Raw genomic sequence first — 19,723 nt, forward strand, 5'->3', positions numbered from 1 at the left:
TGTTTGAATTAAGGAAGATGAAGAGCTGGTGATGTTTTCCTTTGACTCCTTTTCTTTTTTGAAAAACTGAAAACAAATGGACTTGAACAAGGATAAACATACTTATTCTAGGACTTGTGGCTCTACGGTTTGAATACTAACAGTTATGCTATTTGCAGTCTCATTCAAAAAGTTTTTTTTTTAATAATCCTGGAGAATTTCGTTTTTCTGCTTGTGGCTGCTCCAATGTAAACATTGAATACACACGTCTGAATATTTGCAATGAAACTAGCAACACTATATCTGTAGTCCTAAGGACACTTTCCTAGGAAGCTCCATTGAATTAAACTGGGCCTTACTTCTGAGAAGATCTGTTCAAGATTGCTCATAAAAATAGGTGGTATAGTATATGTAGCTTGCACTGCTTAGCCACCTCAATCAAATCACAAAGAATATGTGACCGTTATCTTTAGCAAAAGACATCTTCCTTTCTGTTGTGAAGCTATAATATCCTCTCAGAAATCATACAGGTCATGAAGCGGGCCGCCACTGCGAACGCTCAGGGTTACTATGCAGAGTGAGGCAACTGGCAAACCACATCTCAATGCCTGAAAACCCTACAGAATCTCATAAATCAGCTCTGACTTGACAGCAGTTTCTACCAAATGGGAGGCTGACAGGCCTGACCCATGGGTCATGAGGCAGAGAGAAAATAATCTTTAGAAGATTCACTGAAATGAAACAGAGCACTGTGCTCTAGTGTGGCTCTCACTCATTTCAGTGGAACTTGCAAAGGATGATTACCTAGTACACTTGAGTCCCATTTTAATTAGTATATTTGAGGGGGGGAGGGAATAAACATTTGAACTTTTAGCATCAGGTGAGAAGATGTCTCAGACCTCCTCCTCCTCCTTCTTCTTAGCAGCTTTGTCCCACTAACGCAGGGTCCACTGCTGTGATGCAATAGCTTAAATCTGTAGGTGCAGAAGGTTTAGACAGGTCCTAGTAATTCACTTGCACAAGATATATATAATTGTTGATCTTTTATGCCGAGAACACACAGACATCTTCCTTCCTTTTGTGAAGCTATAACATCCTCTCAGAAACCACACAGGGGTTTTTTTGCTGAAGGAGGGGGGCATCTTCTCTTCCCACTCTCAAATCCCTGATAATAACTATTGTTGTTCAATGCCCTTAATCTATGGAAGGAGACCGTAACACATCACAGTAACCCACTGAATTGTGCCTGCCTCGTGAGTAATGAATAGGGACATCTGCCCAGCTCATTTTGCTGACATAATTATTTTTGTCTGGGTGAGCACCTCCCCCACCCCCCAAAAACCCTGAACTGCCCATTGCAGGAAGGAGCACTTATCTATGTTCCTGCTGTGAGCACCTAATGTGTTTTATGCTCAGGGCGAAATTTCCATACATTTCTTTCAGCTGGTAATTGTGCTTTAAGTAATAGTGGATGGAAGTAAGGATTAGTTGTGCTCGTTGCAAGGGAATTATTTTTGACACTTATTCTGTATAAGAGAAACTATGTCTGTTTGCACTGGCCAGACTACTAAACACAGCCTACTAAAAACTAAATAAAATAAATGCAAACAAGTATTACATAATTTGCAAAATAAAAAGCATTTCCCCCCCCCCAAAAGGGGTAGTAAGATTATATTGCTGGTGTTTGTATTTAAAGACCTATCTTAATTTATTTCCTTTTTAAAAATTCTGTCAGTCATGTGTAATTCATCATAAGGAGGTAAACTACATTAAGACATACGCTATTTTTTTCTGTGCACACTATCCACTGTACAGCCCCTTTTCTAAAATAACAACTTTTTAACAGTCCCAGGGGAAAAAAAGGCTTCTACAGAAAACCTGCACATGAAATCAGCTTAAGTCTGTCTTAATTTCTGTTATTCGGTGCTCAATGTCTGAAAAAGAAGGTAAATTCATTATGATGGGTAAATGCTCATCTTCTGAAAAAATAAATATGAAAAGAAATTAAATGGTGGGGGTAGGAGCGCATGTAATTTGCCATTCATAATGTTACTCCTGTGTATGGGCATAATGGCTTCTCTAACAGCGCACTCTCTGAGAAGATTTACTCCATCCTCAGCCCACTGAAAACCTTACCGTGCTGTCATAAGTCCTCTGTAACTTGACAGCACTTTCACCCCCATTTCTTGGAAGGGAATAACTCTGTTGAGGAGGACTCGTCAGTCGTAAAGTTGTCAGTCACAAAGTGCTTCTTGCAGGACCGCCACCAATTTCGGCGGACATTCTGTCAGAGAGGACCTTAATGGGTTTTGTCCCCGTGCCGTCTGCAGAAATGTAGCATCCCTGGCTTGCAACTGTCTGTGACACAGCACAGAAGGAATAACGGCCCCCCCCCCCCCCCCGAGTTTAAAATGGGTCCAGTTAAAATAAGGGAGCGACATTCTTGCACCTGAAGCGCTGCCTTTGGATGACAAGCCTGGAAAGGTCTTGAATACAGGAATAATTGGGACATGAGATGCTGCTGGACAACAACCCTGGCAGGATTTGAAGGGATGAAGTCGCGCGGGGTGCTGGTGGGGAGAAGCCACCTCCCTCGGAGCCTCCCCCCCCCCCCGCAACATCGCCTGAGTGACTCTGAAGGTCCCTGTGCTGAGTTGCTGAAGGGAAGGGGAACGAGGCTCTTGGGCGGCCTGAGGGAGGCGACTCGGGTCTCCCCTCGCTCGCGCGCACAGGGAGATGTGCTTTCTTTTGGGAGAGGCCGCCTGGCGGTCCTCCGCGTCCCCTCCTCAGAAGGCGCCATTGAAGCCGGAGACTTGCAAGCTCCTTGCAAGGCGCGCGAGGAGAGGCTGAGGCGAGGGGCTGCTGCCGGTGGAGGAGGAGGAGGGGGCCGAGGCGAGGCGCTGAGGAGGGGCTGGGCGACGCTGCGCTTAGTGGCACCGCCGGGTCTCTCCTTGGGGGCGCGCTCTGCTCTGCTCCGGTCCGGCGCGCCACAGCCAGAGGTGCGGCCATGAACAGCTCCTGGGCGGCGGCGGCGGCGGCGGGGGCCTCGGACGGCGCGGCCAGCCCCAGCCCCCCCGCAGCGGCGCCCGGGCCGGGGGGCGCGGGGGTCCCGCCGCCGTTCTGGGACAGCGCGCTGAACCAGGGGCTGAGCGTGTTCGTGGCGCTGGCGCTGGGCGCCACCATGCTGGGCTTGGGCTGCACGGTGGAGGTGAGCCAGCTGGGCGCGCAGCTGCGACGGCCCGTGGGGCTGCTGCTGGCGCTGCTGTGCCAGTTCGGCCTCATGCCGCTGGTGGCTTTCCTGCTGGCGCTCGTCTTCGCCCTCGACGAGGTGGCCGCCGTGGCCGTCCTGCTGTGCGGCTGCTGCCCGGGAGGGAACCTCTCCAACATCATGTCGCTCCTGGTCGACGGCGACATGAACCTCAGGTACCCGGCGGCGGCGGCGGCGGCGGCGGGCAGGCGAAAGCGGCCGGGCGCGGGGAGGTGGGCGGGCGCGGACGGCAGCGGAGCGCAGCAGCAGGCCAGCAGAAGGGACTCCGCGCTCGGACGCCGCACAGAGCCGGCTGTCGGGCTCCAGTTGAGCTTCCCTGCAGGCGGAAGTTCGACAGGCGCCCCTTAAGGAGACGCACCCGTGGAACTGCAGCCGCACGCGGGCAGGGGGAGAGCGCCTGCCGTGAAAAATCGCCGGGTCGACCTGTTGCAGCGGGAGAGGCGCTTTCTGATGCGGCGCTTTCTTCCGTTCCCTTTACTCCAGCATCGGGCGTGGGTGGGCGAGGGGGGGCCTTCTGCCGCCGAGGCAATGAGGGCTCACCCCCTTTGGGGTAGGAGAAAGAAAAAAACAGACCAGCAGCGGGGCATCCCGAGCACGTCCGCGCAAACGCGCAACCCAGTCCGAGCAAGAAAAACGCACCGCCAGGCGCCACCGGTACCCGACTAGTTAGAAACTAGTTAGAGGGGGGAAGGGACGGTTGCTGCTGGGGCATTTGTCTAGCTCTCTGCAAGCTGAAACGAGCGTCTTGAGGCAAGCGCAGTTGCTTTTCTGTCACAACTGGGTGTTCCCGATCACTGACACTGCCTCTCCAGGATGGAGCTAGCTGCATCTGCTGAATGTCTGCCTGTCACTCCCACCCCACCCCCCCCCCCACTCACTCATTCACTCAAAAGAATCCCCAGCTTCCCCGGCTTTGTAAACCCCGCTCTCTGCCGGCGGACAATAGGCGCAGCTCTGGAGCGGAGCCATGTGCTAGCACATACTTTGGGATGTTGCCCTCCTTCCTTTGTCAAGGGTGGTCCCCCGCTGTCGCCATTCACTTCTGCAAGATCGTCCAAGGGGTGGCAGACAGACGAGGTCTTGGCCAAAGGAGAGGCAGGAAGCCCGGGGGCTGGTGTGATTCTTTAGGGGCATCTGACTACCTGGCACACTTTCTGTTGGCATCAGAGCTGGAAGCATTAGTTTGTATGACCAGTGGATTTGGGGGGATGCAAATGGGGGGGGGGGAGCAGCGAGCCCAAGCAGAGGACAAGAAAACCAGATTGCGCCAATGATTTCTGCCCATTACAAGGGAGGTGGAGGTTCCTGAAGCCGCTATTATCCACAACTGCACTCACAAAATGTGCACACACACGGAATGCAAATGGGGGGATTATTTGGCTAGGCGCAGTGGTGGCAAACCTATGACACTCCAGATGTTCATGGACTACAATTCCCAATTGGCCATGCTGGCAGGGGCTGATGGGAATTGTAGTCCATGAACATCTGGAGTGCCATAGGTCCACCACCACGGGGCTAGGGGGTGGGGGAGAGGCAGATGTTTACATCCAAACTGCTAGCGAGGCCCAATCACAGACTGAGCAGGATGGGGATGGATTGGTGATGAAGTCGAATGAAGCTGTGCATCTTCAGCCTTGGGGGCTCTGATGACTTTCTCCCCCCACCCCCACCCCCACCCCCTGCAGCATCATCATGACCACGTCATCCACCCTGCTGGCTCTGCTCTTGATGCCTCTTTGCCTGTGGCTCTACAGCCGCGCCTGGATCAACACACCGCTGGTGCGCCTCTTGCCCCTGGGCGCCGTCAGCCTGACCTTGTGCAGCACACTGCTCCCCATCGGCCTCGGGGTGCTCATCCGCTACAGATACCCCCGGCTGGCAGACATCCTGCTGAAGGTAAGCCTGGACGCCTGCCTTCTCTGCTTAGACACAAGGGGGCGCACATCTAAGCCAGCTGCGACAGCAGGAAAGGCCTGGCCTTCCTGGGATCTTGCACTGGGCCTAGCAAAATGGTCCTGGGCTGGAATGATGCTTTTCTGTGGCCCACCCAGGGGCTCCGCAACAAAACCAGCCTCCTGCAACTGAGAAGAAAATAGAGGGCAAGAACTCCTCAGGGCTAATCCTCTTGGCAGTTATCCCAAGCAACAGAGGTGTCGTGAATGGGAACCATAAGGCCCCCACTCAAATATCATTTACTCCTCTTTCTCTGACTAATGCAACTTATTCTGATGGAGCAATGGCAGAACATATGCTTTGAATGTAGAATGTCTCAGTTTCAGTCCACAAAATGGTGGTGATTTTAATTATCTCTGTAGCAGGGCTGGGAAACATTTCTTGGGGAACAGTAGACTGCTGTTTGGATGGGTCACAGGAGTGACTCAGTTTAAGGCCTATGGTAACCACAACAAAATTGACTCCGGAGAAGTACAACAGCCATTTTTGTTACCAGCCCCACCCAAGTAAACAATGCTCAGAACACAAATGAGCAACAGCAGGTGGGTGGGAGCCCTGCTTAAATTCAGCTTAAGGTATGCAAAAGTATAAGAATCAAGAAACAAAAGATTAGTTAACTGTTAGGAACGTTTGGAACAAGATCTACCAGACCTCGGCCACACAGCCCAGAAAACCTAAAGTGTCAAAGGCTTTCACGGCTGGATTCAACTGGTTCTGGTGGGTTTTCCAGGCTGTGTGGCCATGGTCTGGTAGATCTTGTTCCTAACGTTTCACCTGCATCTGTGGCTGGCATCTTCAGAGGTGTATCACAGAGGGAAATCACAGTGTGTAACCATCAGCCATAGATGCAGGCGAAACGTTAGGAACAAAATCTACCAGACCTCGGCCACACAGCCCAGAAAACCTAAAACAACCAAACGATTAGTTAACTGCAGACATCACAATACATGTAAAATATAAAGTTGGGTAAATCTCCATGCCAATACCTGCTGGTCTTTAAGCTGAATGTTGCAGTCAAACAGGGGTGTGTGCTGGCCCCGCACCTATTTAACTTATATATAAATGACCTGCAAGATCATCTCAACACGGTAGAAGGACATCCACCGAAAGCAGGAGGCCATCCTATTCCATTGCTACTGTATGCTGACGATACTGCTATTATATCGCAAACCAGAGTCGGCCTTATGAGATATTTAAAAGCATTCTTCAACTACTGTGATATAAACGAACTGAAGGTTAACTACGTAAAATCCAAAATAGTAGTTTTCTCAACTCGCTGGAAACAGATGACATGGAAAATCAATAACATCCATCTTAATCAGGTCAAATCTTTTAAATATTTAGGCCTAAATTTCCAATATAATTTCCAGTGGTCACTACAAAGATCTTGCTCCATAACTTCCGGGAAAAGGCTGCTATCAGGTATCGCCCAATTCTATTACGGGAAGGGTTTTCAATCCATCATTGCTGCCCTGAAGATTTTCCAAGCAAAGGTGATTCCAAAGACTCTTTACGGGATCCCCATATGGATCAATGATTTCAACTCAGAAATTGATCTAATCCAAGCATCATTTCTGAGAAGAGTAATGGGAGTCCCCAATAGTATCACCTTCACTACTCTGTGTCTTGAATGTGGACTATCCACAGTCGAAACCCTAGCTTGGATTTTCACAATAAAATTCTGGCTCAAGATCCACTTTAGATCCAAGGATGACGACATTACCGTACACCTACTTAAAGATAATTACGTCTCCAAATGGTCCAAGGCAATTACCAACAAAATTAGGAGCATTGGAATAGATCTAACTGTCCTTCAAAACAGCAATGAGAACTTTATCTTCTGCCAAATCAAAGACAGACTGAAAGACCATGAACGCCAGGCTTTCTATTCATCCAAAATTCCAGTCTGTTCTCCTCGAGCTTTGGGCATCCTTCCCAAGTATGGAGTTTTAGCCAATTACCTAGCAGCTACTTTACCAGTTGCCCACCGTCGGGCATTTATGTTAGCCAGATTCAACAGTCTTCCTTCAGCCTCTACCAACGGAAGGTATCACCAAATTCCAAAACAACAAAGACACTGTCGCTGTGGCTCCATTGACTTTCTTACCCATGTCCTCCTAGAGTGTCAAATAAATGCAGATGCGCGTCTCAGATTAATTCACCCTTTACTAGTGGCGAGGAAAATTTCTAACTCTACTGTTGCCATACGTTTTCTTCTTGGAGATTACAATGCTCATACAACACGTATGGTAGCTCTATACCTGACAACCATTTTAAAGTGCTAATTTATTCTCATTTTATTACTTTTAACTGTATTTTTTAAATATATACATATATTATACCAGTACACTAAAACAAATTGGTTTTTTATTATTTGGCACAGAATCAAATTTTTAAATATAAAATATGATACATAAAACAAACGTAGAACTTCTTATAAAAGATAGGTATCGTCTCCAATCTGTCTAATCTGCATGGTAGGATACCTATTGCTGTATCATTTTGCTTTTAACTTGCTAAACAGATCTATTTTTATTGCAATTTTATATTGGATTGTATTTTTGCGCTGATGTGTAGGGGTATTTGTTGTCATTTGCTCTGGCTGTTTCTTTTAAAAAAAGGAATCTGAAGTGATTTGAGCCCCTTGGGGTCAACCGTCAGGTTATGTGGTCTGTTTCCTTGCTGCTGAACTATACTTGAGACTGAAGAATGTGTCTGTGTAAATCTTGATCTATTTATGCCTATTAAAGGTTAATAAAGATAAAGATAAAGCTGAATGTTGCCATTGAAACAAAAATAATCAGGAGTGGAAATGAAATAAGGAAAATTTGGTCTTGCTCTTGGCACAAGTTTTCCAATACCACATCTATTATTTAGGATATTATTAATTATCAGTTTAGTGCTATCAATATACACTGCATTTTACTGAGTGAAAGGCAGACTCCTGCTCCAGAGAGTATGACATAAATAAATTATATATCATCTTGCCATTTATTGGCAAGCAAAGGGATGGCCAGAAGTTTAGGTTGCTTTCTTGTAAAGTAACAGAAGTGGTGGGCTTTTCACAGCTACATAACAGACAAACATCAGCCAGCGAAGCTTTCCCCAGTGCATTAAATGCATGGAGTCTTAGTAATTGTTTAAAGTGACCCTCCCCCTTTAAAGTTTGTTTCATCCTCCATAAACTCCAGCAGCAAGTACCCAAAACTCAACATTACCAGTGCATGAATATACCAAAAGCTCTCCTGTGTTTTGAGATGGCTATAAGAAGGCAGGGTAAAACGGGTCAACATTAGAACAGAGGTATTAGTATTATTATTACTGTTGTGTAGGGGGTTGGATGACCCTTGAGGTCTTTTTCAGCTCTGTGTTTCTATGATTCTACTACTTCTACTACTATAGCACCTTTGCATTGAATGGTTGCTATACTAGCTAAGTTAATTGTAGATATCAGATTTTATCCAGCCACATTTTTCATTCAATGTTACCTAGTTCCCCTCCTTACTATGACCTGTTTCATGTCCATATGAGTACCTTGTCTCCTCACACAGTCTTTGTGGTGGTCAAAGGGGATTCTCTGTCCATTTTTCAACAGGGAGACAGCTGGCTGGAACCAATAGATCAACTAGTGGACAATTATATCTGTGTTAGGCTCTTATGGACAGCTAGCTCCATTAAAATATACAATATAAAAAGAGAAACAACTTAAATCAAAAGCAGTCAACCAAAATAAAATTGAAATGGCAGCAGGTTCTACCAATCACCTGTCTAAACAGGAAGGATCTAACCCACCTTCAAAGCATCAAGACAGCAGGCTGAGCCAAGGTTCTACTAAAAAGCTCCTCACAATAGGAAGTCTTTTTATTTGAAGCATTCAAATAAATAAAGAGGGAGGTCAACCACTACTTGAATTCCACAGGTGCAGTACCTGGTCAGGTGCAATGCTTTCCTGAAATGGCCAGCCAGGATTGCAGAAGGCATTTGTTTGCTATGATCCTGGCCTCTCTTTTTGGTGTTCATTATTCATTTGCGGGGCGGGGGGGGGGGGGATCGTTGCACGTGTATCATCAATAGGATAAATGCATCCGTATTCCAAAAACCCATTTGTCTGCTTCTCTCGTTACCAGGTTTCCCTGTGGTCTCTCCTACTGACCTTGGTGATCCTTTTCATCCTCACGGGTACCATGCTGGGTCCTGAACTGCTGGCCACTATCCCCGCCACCGTCTACGTGGTAGCTGTGTTGATGCCCTTGGCAGGTTATGGTTGTGGCTACGGCGTAGCGACGTTATTCCACTTGCCGCCCCACTGCAAGAGGACAGTGTCCCTAGAGACAGGCTGTCAGAATGTACAGCTCTGCACTGCTATACTCAAGCTGACTTTCCCCCCACAGCTCATCGGGAGCATGTACATGTTCCCTTTGCTCTATGCCCTCTTCCAAGCTGCCGAAGCTGGCCTGATCGTGTTAGCCTACAAGATATATGGCAAGGATTTCTACAAGCAAGATACTCTAGGTGGGGAAGAAGAAGATACTGACATTTCTTACAAGAAACTCAAGGAAGAGGAAGTGGTGGATACCTCTTATGGCACAGTGACTGCTGAGAACCGTGGCTCAGTGCACATGGAGTCCACGCAGACTGCTCTCTAGGGCAAGGGAAGGCATCCATGGCAAATGATGTAGCAAACCAGGAAGGGCCGGGGGGGGGGGGGGGGGGCACAAAGCAGTTCCTGTAATTTTGATTCCTGAAGCAGCCTCTGAGTATATGGTTCACAGCCTTGTCCAATATTCTCTTCTATAAGTAACAAGTCACCTGTGACAGCCTTACTTGTCATCATAAAGTATTTAATGTGAGCCATCTTCGTGAGTGTGACACAATATATTATGAGATGCAAGCAAGAAACTGGTACATAACTGAAAAGTGGGTGTAAAGGTAATTATAAGACGTGGGAGGGATGAGAAGGGAAACAAGGAGAAAGTAAACGCTGACGATGTCCGTCAAGTGTAACTGAGTACACCAGAATTCATTTTATTTTCAAAAAGCCTATTTGTATATCTTGCATATATTTCAGCGTCTGTGTATGTGGAAAGGTTAAATAACGTTGTACGCTTATCACTGGTTAAATTTCTTCCAAAGGTACCCGTCTATTAAACATATGACTGCCTGTTGATGAGAGACTGTTTCTTTCTTCCAGCGGAGAGCACAGCTGCTTGGAAGAAGAGTCATGCCGAGAACTCCTTTGTGCTTCTTCTCTGCATTCTGTGGGATTTCCTGCTGGGTGGCAGCCTCACAACCTCTCAGTCTAGCCCAGTCTCACAACCTCTCAAAAGCGGAACAGCAGCCCTGATTACTATTTACATAGGAGACCACCAAGGAAGTCCAGGGTCCCTAAGCAGAGGCAGGCAATGTCAAAACCGCACGGGGCTGCCATACATCAGCAATGACTTGGCCACACTTTCCACCACATAAGAAAAGGTTTGAGATAATCTTTTTTTGGCAAAGGAGTAAAACTTAGTAGGGGTTGTTCCATTTTCAATTCAGTTGTACATGATACGCACATTTGCCCTCTGAGTAAGAACTGCAGCTTCAAGAGGATGGATATGATCCTTCGCTGGATGTAGGCAAACCTACAGTGCAATCCTAAGAACACTTTCATAGAAGTAAGCCCTACTGCATAGTGAGATACTACCGTGTTTCCCCGAAAATAAGACAATGTCTTAAATTAATTTTTGCTCCCAAAGATGCACTATGTCTTATTTTCAGGGGATGTCTTATTTTTCTGCTCCACAGCTGCATGCTTTGGTGTTCTGTTCGACGGGCATGCTTCCAAACAAAAACTTTGCTACATCTTACTTTCGGGGGATGCTTTATATTTAGCACTTCAGCAAAACTTCTACTACGTCTTATTTTCTGGGGATGTCTTATTTTCAGGGAAACAGGGTATGTAGACCGGGTCAGGGATGCATATAAGTGTTTACTTTGTCTGTGCTGACAGGCTACATTTCTGCAAGGTCTCATTTGGGACTGTCTCTGCCCTGCCACCTGGTATCTTTTAGCTGATGATGCTAGGAACTAAATATGGTACGTTGTGCCTGCAAAACAGCATTATTATAAAGCACCGCTCCTTGCTACATGTTATCACATTCCAATTCATCACGAGTAAACTCTAGAATCAAACCTAGAATTAAATTGTTTGCTAAGGTTAACTCTTACACATTTCATTGAACTGTTTAGTAAATGCAATAAGAAATGGATTTAAACATATCACATCTTTAGACCAAAAGCCTTTTCTAATATTAAATATTATAAAAGTCTGACTTGAAATATCATTAAAGCATACAGGACCACCACAGACTCATAAGCTAATTTGAAATGCATTGTTTATAAGATGCAAGTTAGCAATACACTTAGGGTAAGTAAATCAGTTTACTGTTTACAGGCCAAGTTTGTGCATGTCAGCTTCCCATGGAGTTCACAGGAGCACGAAGGAAGCATCTGAAAATTTCCTTTTACTCTTTAGTACATGTTTACAGATTGTGAGCATCTAAAGCATCAACCGAGATTAACCACTCGACAGTGAGTACAACTTTGTGCTTTTATATTCAGAAAACAGGTGACAGTGCTCAGGAGGAAGTCAACCTCGTATTCTGGGGAATTTGCTCTTCTGTAAGGATGCCCTACCATTTTATTTACTATTTTATTTACCTCCACTGAACTGTGGACCTTACTTCAGAGCAAAGGTAAGAAATCCTAGGGTTTAGTGTATGCATTAAAAGAGCCATGCAAGCACCCGGAAATAAGTCCTCAAAAGCTCACCTGACCTTACTACTACTCTATAAGTACGCACAGGATTGCTCCCGTTAATGCCAATGGGAACACCCAGATCCCGCCCCGTCGGGGATTTAAGGCTCTTCCAAGGGCTGCAGCGCCTGGGACGCGAATGATGGCGATGTCGGTGGAGGAGGCGATGGAGAGCTACGTGTATCCCTCCTACAACCCCTACGCCTACCGTTACCCCCCGCCCAAGGGGAAAGGGCCGGGTCCCTGGAGGCAGCGGGGCGGTTACTTCTCCGGCTACGGCGACAGCGCGGCCGTGGCGGCGGCAGCGGCGGCCGAGTACTTCGACCACTACCAGCGGGCGCACCTCAAGGCCATCCTGTCGCAGGTGAACCCCAACCTGACGCCGCGGCTGCGCAAGGCCAACACCAAGGAGATGGGCGTCCAGGTCAACCCGCGCCAGGACGCCTCGGTGCAGTGCTCGCTCGGGCCGCGCCCGCTGCTGCTGCTGCGCCGTCGGGGCCCCGGGGCGCCGTCGGGCCAGGAGCAGGGCAGCCCCGTCAGCCACGTGGCGGCGCGCAGCGTGCGCTTCCCGCGGACCCTCGCCGTCTACTCGCCCGTCGCCTCCCGGCACCTCACCACCTTCCTCGAGGAGCCCGAGCCGTCGGAGGCGCCGCCCACCAGCGAGCCCGAGGACCGGGCGGGCGCCGCCGGGGAGAAGGCGCCCGAGGGACCCACCCAGGCGGGAAAGGAGGAGCCGCCGGTCTCCGAGGGGGCGCAGGAGAAGCCCCCGGAGGCCGAGGCCGCGGGGAAAGCATCGCCGGCGAAGGAGCAGCCGCAGCAGCCTCCTCTGGAGGAGTCCGGGCAGAGCAAGACCCGCGTCCGCTTCCAGGTGAGTCTCCGCGGGAGGAGGCGAAGGCGCCACAGGCCCCCTCCTGCAAGCGCCCGTGGCCAACAGTCAACCGGGAAAGGGGCCCCCTGCTGGTACCCAGAAACATTCCCTTTTCAGAATAGGGGGCAAGTCGTAGGTTGCCCCCAGTTGCGTGCATCTCTTCCAATTGGCCGTGCCAGCAGGGGCTGATAGGAATTGTAGTCCATGAACATCTGAAGCGCCAGAGTTGGGACACCCCTGATGTAAGCCCTTCCTTTCTAGGGCACAAAGTGGTTTTCTGCATCCACCTCTTAATTTTATCCTTGTGGGGTTGGTCGGGCTCTGTGTGTTTAATTGGCCCAAGGGCACCGGACAAGCTTTGAGAGCAGAGTGGGGGTTTGAACCTGGTTCTCCCAGATTCTCGTCCTGTGGTCTAACCACTACGCTGCAGTTCCTCAACCTCCAGAGGTGGTACTTTCTGCAGGAAAAGATGTGGCTGCTTCACCTTTTTTCAGATGCCCCTGAGGAAAGAAATCAAAATAGTAGCGATCGCCAGAGGGCTGTTTTCTTTATTTGAAAAAGCAAAGATGTAAAAGGGGTGGGGAAGGAGGGACTGAAGTGCCCCACTGGGTATAAGCAAGCCGAGGTCTTCTTGTGTAGTGATGAGATCTTACCACCAAGTCACACCTGAATGAGCAGAGAATTTGGCATTTTCTCTCAATCACAGACAGTCCAGAAGAAGGTGAAATTCAACGGTGACTCTTCCAGTCACAGTGGGGCCACCTCAGTGGATATTTTGGACTAGTGAGAGTAGTTAACTCGTTTTCACAAATTATTTATTGTGTATATGCAGTGGTGGGATCCAAAAATTTTAGTCACAGGTTCCCATGGTGGTGGGATTCAAACTGTGGCGTAGCGCCAGTGGGGCTGGGCGGGGCACGACGGGGGCGTGGCTGGGCATTCTGGGGGCGGGGCATTCCTGGGCAGGGCTGGGGCAAGGATGCAGCCGCTGTGCCGGTCCTTGGGCGGGAAACGAATGCATGCAGGTGCAGGCTGCCACGCACGCCGGTACACCTCCTGCTGGACTGCTTCAAGTTCTGCACGTTACTGCTGAGAGGAGGGGCGTAACGAAGGCAAAAATCACATGGCAAAATCACCAATTAGTAACTGCCTCTCGGCACACACAAATAATTAGTAACCTACTCTCGGGAACCTGTGAGAACCTGCTGGATCCCACCTCTGCGTATATGTATGGCAAAGAACTAAGGAGCCTAGAAAGTCAATAACTGATAAGTTTTCATAGCTCCTGAACATTAGACAGAGAACATTTCTGGGGTCATTTAATTCAGTTTCCTTGACCTGCATCAGCACCTAAATATGAAGCTTTGCTTTTGGCCAAGCAGGGGCTTTGTGATAATTGTCAGGTGATTCAATACTGGTTTAATTATTCCTCATGAGAGTGAATATTGGCAGAAGCTGTTCATCAGGGCTGCCCCTCACAGCCTTTTGGGCAGGGGTCTCAAACATGGGGCCGATGGGCTGGGTTCAGCCTCTTGAAAGGGATTATCAGGCCCACAAGCAATGTGAATCAGACACAACTCTGCCGGTCCCAATCTGGCTTGGCAAGCCTGCTGTGGGCTGGGGCTGAGGTAACCACTCTGCACCCCACCACCCCCGGCCTGAACTCATCCCAACCAAGGCACATTTATGTCATATCCGGTCCTTGGAACAAATGAGCTGGATTTATGAACAAATCTGGCCCTCTGCACCCACCCACCCCCGCTGTTGGGCAGTTGTTGCTGCCTTTTAGAGTGTGGGAAGATGCCATTGGGAGGTGGTTGACTACTTCTGCTTTTAACAGACAGTCAGGCTTTGGTTGGGAGAGTGACTTTTCTTGGGGGGGGGGGGAGGGAATCTGACTCAAGGTTCTCCAAAGCGCCTTTCTGTTGAGTGGTTCTTGGTCTCCGGACCTGCACTGCTGCAGCAGTATTTTTTTCAAGGGAGTGCAGAGCAACTCTTGACGTGTGCTGCTGTATCAAAGTGTTTTCCCCCAAGGCTGTGCTTTAATTTCTGTGCTGTCTAGTTCCTGGAGCAAAAATATGGCTACTACCACTGCAAGGAATGCAACATCCGCTGGGAGAGCGCCTACGTGTGGTGTGTACAGGGCACTAACAAGGTACATTTGGGAGTTGGTGGGGGAGGTAGATCTCGCGGAGGAGGCATTTACTTAACTATTGTTCACTTTTCATCCCCAGGTTTATTTTCGGCAGTTCTGCCGGACTTGCCAGAAATCATACAATCCCTACCGTGTGGAGGATATCACCTGCCAAGTAAGCATTGAAGTCTAGAAGGCTATCTAAGGCAAAATTTAGATACCTTCAGATGTGTTGCTTGCCTTGATACCTTCAGATGTGTTGCCCTTCATTTACTTGGATACATGTGCCTCGTTCATACACAAGGCAAGCCCTTCATATATAGACACTTAGAAGCAGTATTCAACTTTGTTGGATGTTGATGAACTGTTATCTGTCCCAGTTCAGGTATAGCCAGCCAGTTATCAGTCTCTGTATTTATGCTTTAACCAATATTGCACAGGTGTCAAACTCGTGGCCCTCCAGATGTTATGAACTACAGTTCCCATCATGCTGGCAGGGGATGATGGGAACTGTAGTCCATAACACCTGGAGGGCCACGAGTTTGACACCTATGCAGTATTGGTTAACATTAATTTATACCCATAACTTTTTTTTGCTCCAAGATGGCATATGGGCAAATATGGTAAATTTCCCCTACCATTTCAGTGTTGGTTTTGCTATTTGTCTCTTCTGTATTTCTTCCAAGATGCTCAAGGTAGAATAGATGTGTCTCATCCCATGGTATTTTCAAAGAATCCTATTAAAATTTGGCTATGGGAGTGGCTCAGGGTTACCCAGAAAGTTCAATGGAGCCAGGTGACTCCTGGGCCAAGTTCAGTGTGTTTAAAGTAGGCTCCTGATGGGCATCAGTCGTAATATAGAAAAAAACTTTGTTGTATTTCAATATGAGAGATGATTTAATCCATGGTGGTAAACCTTTGGAACTCCAGATGTTATGGACTACAATTCCCATCAGCCTCTGCCAGCATTGGCCATGCTGGCCGGAGCTGGCGGGAATTGTAGTCCATAACATCTGGAGTGCCAAAGGTTCACCACCACAAATTATATTATAGCTTTAAGCAGTCTTTAAGTTACAGAAGCATTCAAAACATTTTTTACTGGGAGGAGGCAAACTACCTTAAACTTGGAATGGCTGGCTCTGTTCAGACTCTTGTGCAGAGAAATGTTACATTTCTGTTAACATAGGGGTGCTGTTTAGAGTGAATTCAGTGGGAATGCGATAGTTTGCATACTTGCAGCTCATTGGAGATTAATACATTGATACTTTACTGTCCATATAAGAAATACTTGGGCCTGCCATGTGAGAATAAACAGAGAATGGGGTCCTTATGAACTAGTTGTGCAAAATTGTGGACTCTTAAAGCAAACCATTCTTTTCATGTATATTATGTCATCATCGACAAATAGCCATAGGCCTTCACAATATAAGGTATAAAATAAGAAATGAATAAAGAAATAAGTGCAATATAAATTGCTGAGCATAAATCATCAATCACAAGGCTTTCCAGTTGCTGAATAGACAATGTTTTGTATTAAGGATTTGAAATCATACTGAATGGAAAATGTACATTATTTCTATATTTGCACAATTTCATAAACTTAAAGGGTCTGTCCGGAGGCCTTTGAAGGCCTTAGCTGTGTATTCTAATCTCCAAGCGCACAAGACATCCATAAGATGAATATTGATACTTGCACACTACAGTAACTTTGGCAGTTGCCAGTTCTATAAATATTCCCTCAAAGATTGCCTGTCTGTTGCAGAGTTGCAAGCAGAAACGGTGCACCTGCCCTGTGAAACTACGCCACGTTGATCCCAAGAAACCTCACCGCCAGGATCTCTGTGGAAGATGCAAAGGCAAACGTCTCTCGTGTGATAGTACATTTAGTTTCAAATACATTATTTGAGCAGGAGAGTGGGATGTGTGCATGGAAGAACTCTGAATATTTAAAAGTGCGAGGAGCACAGATTTTGTTTGGAAGTAGCAGGTTGTAGCAATGGAAAGCTTGCCAGTGAAGCTGTAGTATAGCAAATGCAAATTATAATGCAACCTAACATCTACCTCATCTGTTAATTATATTAAGAATGGAAAGGAATCTGCTTGATATACTGGGACAAAACCAGATTCTCCTTATTGCAATCAGGGCTTGAAAAGCTAATTCAGCAATATTTTGTTTTTTGTTTTAGGGAAGGAGGCTTAGTTAACCATGGTCCTATCCACCTAGATGTGATAGAGAATGTGCAGCATCTTTCTGTATGTTCATATTTTTCAGAGATGCTTTTTCTTTCCACATCCTGAATGGTCCAGTACTGGCAACGGGAACTAAATTTTCATTGACAATCTTCCTAATCTGGCGGATGAAATTACACAAGTCAGGTTTATTTGTGGAAGTGCTAAATCTTGATATGGAAAGGGAGAAGTAATCACCAATTGTCTACTGTTTGGGGCCGGCAGCACATCTGTGCTACCTTGTGAACAGCTGTGTACTTATGGATCACAGGTGTTTGAAGGGTGTTAGATAAACTTAGACAATGGTTCTGAGCCAGTAGGTTGGATTAGAGTTGTATACATAATTCTGGGTCACCAACAAGCATAACTGGTATGTTGTATACTATCTCAGAAATTGCCTAATTGAAATTCAAAGGAGTGATTTACTTGTAGGTAAGTGCTAGGATGAATCTGATGCATCCAAAGTTTCCAGATGTTAACTTTTTTGTCCTCAACCATGACGGTGAATGTCAGTCTCTTAAGTTCCTGATAAACTAGTACCTGATAGCTAAATAAAGTGATTATGACTGTACATCTCTGCTTTTATCATTTAAGTGGAAATATCTTAATCTATGTCTGAGACTTAAGTATGAACCATTATCTCCACAATGCTCAGCAGGAGGCCATTATCCAAACAAGAATGAGGACAGACTTATGGAGGAGAAATCGATTTATGGCTACCAATCTTGATCCTCTTTGATCTGAGATTGCAAATGCCTTAACAGTCCAGGTGCTCGGGAGCAACAGCCACAGAAGGCCATTGCTTTCACATCCTGCATGTGAGCTCCCAAAGGCACCTGGTGGGCCACTGCAAGTAGCAAAGAGCTGGACTAGATGGACTCTGGTCTGATCCGGCTGGCTTGTTATGTTCTTATGAGGGAGTAGGGATTTTCCGAAAACAAAGTATGGTTAAGTTGACATTTGCACCTCATACTGTCCAGATTACATTCTTGACTAACAAGCAAACACCAGTTCTTAAAACATTGTTGAAACTCTGCTTAATTATTCTGCCCTGTGTCTGTACTGGCTGTTTTGCTTTTGCATTACATTTACAAGCACATCTCCATTTGGGTTCTGAATTCAACAGCATTGCCTCGTAGTGTGTTCAGTGCTGTGCAGGTGAAATGCATTGAATGATGTGCAAGTTCTGCATTATGGTTAAGACCAGTGGTGGGATCCAAAAATTTTAGTAACCGGTTCCCATGGTGGTGGGATTCAAACAGTGGCGTAGCGCCAATGGGGCTGGGCGGGGCACAATGGGGGCATGGCCAGGCATTCCAGGGGCGGGGTATTAATTCTCTGTTACTGTAAAAAACGCTTACTGTAAAAAAAAGTTCCTAATTTCCAGCTGGTATCTTTCTGTCCATAATTTAAACTCATTATAGCAAGTCCTATTGTCTACTGCCAACAGAAACAACAACTTCTCCTCTAATTGACTGTCTGTCAAATACTTAATACTTTCAAATACTTAATTTTGTTTCTAGAAATCAAAAGAAGGATACTTTCCTTAAACAAGGAACTTTACCATATTTATAAAACATGTTTTTAAAACAGCCCAACAGGGAGAATTATCCTGTTTTCTACCTTCGCTAACCAGCCACATAGGAAACAACAGGACTTTATGATTTTTGGACCTAATGGAATTTCTAACGGAAAAGCAGACCCAATTAGTAACCCCCTCTCGGCACACACAAATAATTAGTAACCCCCTCTCGGGAACTGGTGAGAACCTGCTGGATCCCACCTCTGGTTAAGACATTCTTGTACTTGTGCAGCATTGATTTATGGAAAACATAGCCAGGCTTGAGAATCTTATGTGCTTTCTAGAGTAAATTAAAAGTGGATGTTCATAAACGACCCAACAAACACTGGCAAGAAAATCAAATTGAAAAATACACCAATAACTTCAAGAGAGTCTTTGGGGCTTCTTGTTTTAACCTGGCATCCAAACTCCAAAAGGATTTCTCTTTTGTAGTCTTGGGCAACAATTTTGAAAGGGTGTTCCATTCCATATAGCAGTAAATGAAAGTAGGGAGGGGAGAAGAACACTGACATCTTATAGAGCAGCGGTTCTCAACCTTTGGGTCGCGACCCCGGGGGGTTGAACGACCCTTTCACAGGGATCGCCTAAGACTCTCTGCATCAGTGTTCTCCATCTGTAAAATGGATAAATGTCAGGGTTGGGGTCACCACAACATGAGGAACTGTATTAAAGGGTCGTGGCATTAGGAAGGTTGAGAACCACTGTTACAGAGCAAGCAGCATGTAGGCTGAAGTCCATGAAAGCTTAGACTGGATTAAAATTTGTTAGTCTTCAAGGTGTCACAAGATTCCTGATCTAGTTTGCTGTAACAGACTAACACTGCCTTCCCTCTGGAATCAACTCCCATAACTGGTTACTTTCTCTCACTCTGCATCTGATAAAATGACTCAATTTTGAGATTCTGCCTGCCGT

The 19,723-nt window shown here is 46.8% G+C and overlaps 2 protein-coding genes across 2 annotated transcripts; both read left to right on the forward strand.

Moving 5' to 3' along the window:
• Positions 1-2,289: 2,289 nt before the first annotated feature.
• Positions 2,290-10,365, forward strand: SLC10A4 (solute carrier family 10 member 4). Its single transcript, XM_048508829.1, has 3 exons — positions 2,290-3,402; positions 4,933-5,143; positions 9,328-10,365. Exons 1-3 carry the CDS (start codon positions 2,987-2,989, stop codon positions 9,844-9,846), a joined length of 1,146 nt encoding a protein of 381 aa, XP_048364786.1. The 5' UTR covers positions 2,290-2,986; the 3' UTR covers positions 9,847-10,365.
• A 1,775-nt stretch (positions 10,366-12,140) lies between these two features.
• Positions 12,141-17,790, forward strand: ZAR1 (zygote arrest 1). Its single transcript, XM_048509843.1, has 4 exons — positions 12,141-12,866; positions 14,929-15,021; positions 15,101-15,175; positions 16,763-17,790. The coding sequence occupies exons 1-4, from the start codon at positions 12,141-12,143 to the stop codon at positions 16,904-16,906; spliced, it is 1,038 nt and encodes a 345-aa protein (XP_048365800.1). The 3' UTR covers positions 16,907-17,790.
• Positions 17,791-19,723: the final 1,933 nt, after the last annotated feature.

This window comes from Sphaerodactylus townsendi, linkage group LG10 (assembly GCF_021028975.2).
Source record: "Sphaerodactylus townsendi isolate TG3544 linkage group LG10, MPM_Stown_v2.3, whole genome shotgun sequence".
Classification (NCBI taxonomy): Eukaryota; Metazoa; Chordata; class Lepidosauria; order Squamata; family Sphaerodactylidae; genus Sphaerodactylus; species Sphaerodactylus townsendi.